We start from the raw sequence: 3,412 nt of genomic DNA on the forward strand, positions 1-3,412 counted from the left end.
CACACTGGGAATCGAACCTGGGACACCTTCAGTCCACAGGCCGACGCTCTACCCACTGAGCCAAACCAGCCAGGGCTTCTTGGTCCCTTTCTTACCAGATTAGCCTCTGACCTGATGTTCTCGCTCTCCTAGTGAAGTGCATCCGCAGCATCCCCGCCTACCTGGCCGAAACGCTCTACTACGCGATGAAGGTAAGTCCCCCTCACTCGCTTCTCTGGTCCTTTCTCCCCCTGCGACCGCGATGGCGGTTTAGGCGGTGGCCTTGGGGATGTTTCTCTCTCCCTAAAGCTCGTAGCTGCGTGTCACTACCTGGCTTTGCTCTGCGGATGCGCCCCGCTCCGGAGTGCGGGTCTGTGAACGGGGCCTGCCTGTCCTTTCTCCAGGGCGCCGGCACCGACGACCACACCCTCATCAGGGTCATCGTGTCCCGGAGCGAGGTCGACCTGCTCAACATCAGGAAGGAGTTCCGGAAGAACTTCGCCACCTCGCTCTACTCCATGATTAAGGTGAGGGCCCTGCTCGATGCTCCGTGTAGAAATCCACGCAGACCACGCGCACCCGTGGCGGGGAGAGCCGGGAGCGAGAGGCTGTGTCGGCAGGAAACCCCGTGACATCCCCGGTGTGACAGTCGGGGAAAAGTCCCGGTGAAATTCCCTGCCGGCTGGTTCTCTCTGTTCCCCGCGGCTGCTGTGGGGGTCGCTCACGGAGAGCCTTTGGGTTTCAGGGCGACACGTCTGGGGACTACAAGAAAGCCCTCCTGCTGCTCTGTGGGGGCGAAGATGACTGAGGTGCCACCAGGGACCCCGCCCGTGCCCACCCCGTGCCCGCCACCGCCCTCAGCACCGCTCGCCGCTCCGCCGCCCGAGCGCCACTCGCTGCCTTAACCCTGCCCGACGCCCTTGTCCCCATGTCCATGTTCCCACGTGTGTCGCAGACGCAGGCAAAGGGCTTCTCGCTCATCCTTCCTGTCTGACTCCCCTCAAGCCACTTCCTCACTCAGACCAAAGCTGCCTCCTGCGTGTCCCTGGAAGAGGCGGCCTGTGGGTGTCACAGTGCTCACCGCGTGGCCGGACTGGACGCCCAGCTGCAAGTTGGGAACCTGGAAGCCTCGTCGGCCGCTGGGCCACCGAGTGACACCTGGGAATCGTGTGGGTGCCTTCAGAGTGTCAGCGCAATAAACATGTCCTCCCCGACCTGTGGTGTGTGTGTTTGGGAATGTAACGTGTTTGACGGTGAGGGGTGTGCCGCGGGCCTGGGGGTGAGACCCCACACGCAGCCGGAGGACTGCACGTCCCCTGCAGCGGGAGCGGGAGCCGGGCTCGCAGCCGGTCTCGGCCCACGGACAGCGCGTCCCTGTGGCACCATTTCCGCGAGGCTTACGATGCTTCGTAGAAACGCTAAAACTTCACCTAAACATTCAGAGAGCTAGTTTTCTTCTATCATTCACTAATGTTTGCTATTTTCTTTTTTTCTAGTTTATTTACTTACTTAAACATTTTCAATTACACCTGACATTCAATATTATATTAGTTTCAAGTGTATAACATAGTGATTAGATTTTGTTTATTTTAAAAAAATATAATTTTATTGATTTCAGAGAGGAAGGGAGAGAGAGAAACATCAGTGATGAGAGGGAATCATTGATCCGCTGCCTCCTGCACACCCCTTACTGGGGATTGAGCCTGCAACCCGGGCATGTGCCCTTGACTGGAATCGAACCCGAGACCCTTCAGTCCGTAGGCTGACGCTCTACCTACTGAGCCAAACCGGCCAGGGCAGGCAGCAGCTTTTAAAGGATGAAGTGTACCTCTCGAGGGGAAGGCTGGGAGATGGGCTGCGCCCTCTGCGCTGAGCTTGGGGTGAAGGCCGGTGAAGAACTGCTTCTTTGTGTGCGTTTCGCTGAACCTGTGACCTCCCATTGGCCGCTAGAGCCAGGCTGTCACGATGTGTCCTCTGCTGGTGGCCACCAAAGCCGGGGCCCAGACGTGTGCACAGGCTCCTCTCAGTCACAGAGACACAGGCACCGTGGGCGGGGCGGCGGGGCAGCTGGTGGCGGGGTGACAGGGCAGCCTGGCGATGGCACCTCCAGCCCCTCTGGTCCCTGCAGAGGCCTGAGGCAGCCCCTCCATGTTTAGTTTAATTAGCAGCAGCTATCAAGATAAGCCGGTAGCCCTTTCCCAGGAAGACTGGGGTGCATCTCCGTGTGTGGTCTCTGCTGTGCCCTGGGGGATGGGGGTGGGGGCGGCGTGGGGAAAAACTGTCCTTGCCTATAAGATTCCCAAGGGCCAGGAGCACAGCCTGGTGGCAGCTGAGCTGGTGAAGGAGGGGGTCCCTGGGCAGCAGGTGCAGAAATTCTGCCGCACAGGCCAACGAGCTGCCGGAGGTGCAGGCCTGGGCGCCTGCAGGAGGCCGAGGCAGAGGGCGGAGGGGCGCCCCCTCCGTCCCCAGATGGCACCCTGGGGGTCCCGTGTAAGCGTCCCAGGTAAGCCAGTAGGCCGCTCTCACGGAGAGACGCCACGAGGACTGGTTCTGTCCCTGTCTGTGCCGTGTCCCCGCGGTGGCTCCTGCCAGGAACTGCTGGTTTGGTGTGTCCCACGGGCCCGGGAACCAAGCTGCACTGGCCTCCACAGCCAGGGGGCCGGGAGGGCCCTGGGCAGCAGCCACCAAGCGGGGCACCAGGTGCGTGGCAGGCTCCCTCCTGGAGAGGGGCGCTCGGGCGTGCCGGGGAGACCGCGTGGCGGGGAGAGGGTGGCCATGCTGCCTCCTCCGGGCAGCCCTCCAGGTGTGTTTTGTGTGTTGGGCCACTGCTCTGAAGATATGGGACACCGGGTGCCCCTCCACTGTGGGGTGGTGGTGGCCAGGAATGCTCTCCATCCATCCAGCTCCCTGGGACCCGTGAGCATGCGCCCGCGGCCCCAGAGCAGGCAAAGGACAGGTGTCTCCCGGGTCCTCAAAGTCAGGGCGGCAGAGGGTGTACCGCTCCTTTCCGGAGGCCCAGCGGCTCAGTGTGGCCTCCGCCTTGCAGGAGGTTTCAGGAGGCCGGGACTGTGTCCACGAGAAGCTGCCCTCGCGCTGGCTCGTCAGGATAAGCATACAAGTCCGGCTGGTGTGGCTCAGTGGTGGGGCCTCAACCTATGAACCAGGCGATCACGGTTTGATTCCCAGTCAGGGCACATGCCCAGGTTGTGGGCTCCATCCCCAGTGTGAGTGTGTGGGGGGTGTGTGTATGCAGGAAATAGCCAATCAATGTGTTCTCTCTCATCTATGTTTATATCTCTTGCTCCCTCTCCCCTCCTCTCTGAAATCAATTTTTTTAAAAAAGATAAACATACAAGCCCTAGCTGGTTTGGTTCAGTGGATAGAGTGTTGGGTCATCAGTACAAACTGAAGTGTCATGGGTTCGATTCCTGGT

General features: G+C 60.4%; 1 protein-coding gene across 1 annotated transcript in view; it reads left to right on the forward strand.

Annotated features, from left to right (window-relative positions):
* Positions 1-1,193, forward strand: part of ANXA5 (annexin A5) — a 25,283-nt gene extending 24,090 nt beyond the window's left edge. The window contains exons 11-13 of the mRNA XM_006766852.2: positions 133-191; positions 384-506; positions 725-1,193. Coding sequence (XP_006766915.1) covers positions 133-191; positions 384-506; positions 725-787 — 245 coding nt within the window. The 3' untranslated portion in view covers positions 788-1,193. The remainder of the gene's footprint in view (positions 1-132; positions 192-383; positions 507-724) is intronic.
* The last annotated feature ends 2,219 nt before the right edge of the window (positions 1,194-3,412 follow it).

This window comes from Myotis davidii, unplaced genomic scaffold, assembly GCF_000327345.1.
Source record: "Myotis davidii unplaced genomic scaffold, ASM32734v1 scaffold862, whole genome shotgun sequence".
Taxonomy (NCBI): Eukaryota; Metazoa; Chordata; class Mammalia; order Chiroptera; family Vespertilionidae; genus Myotis; species Myotis davidii.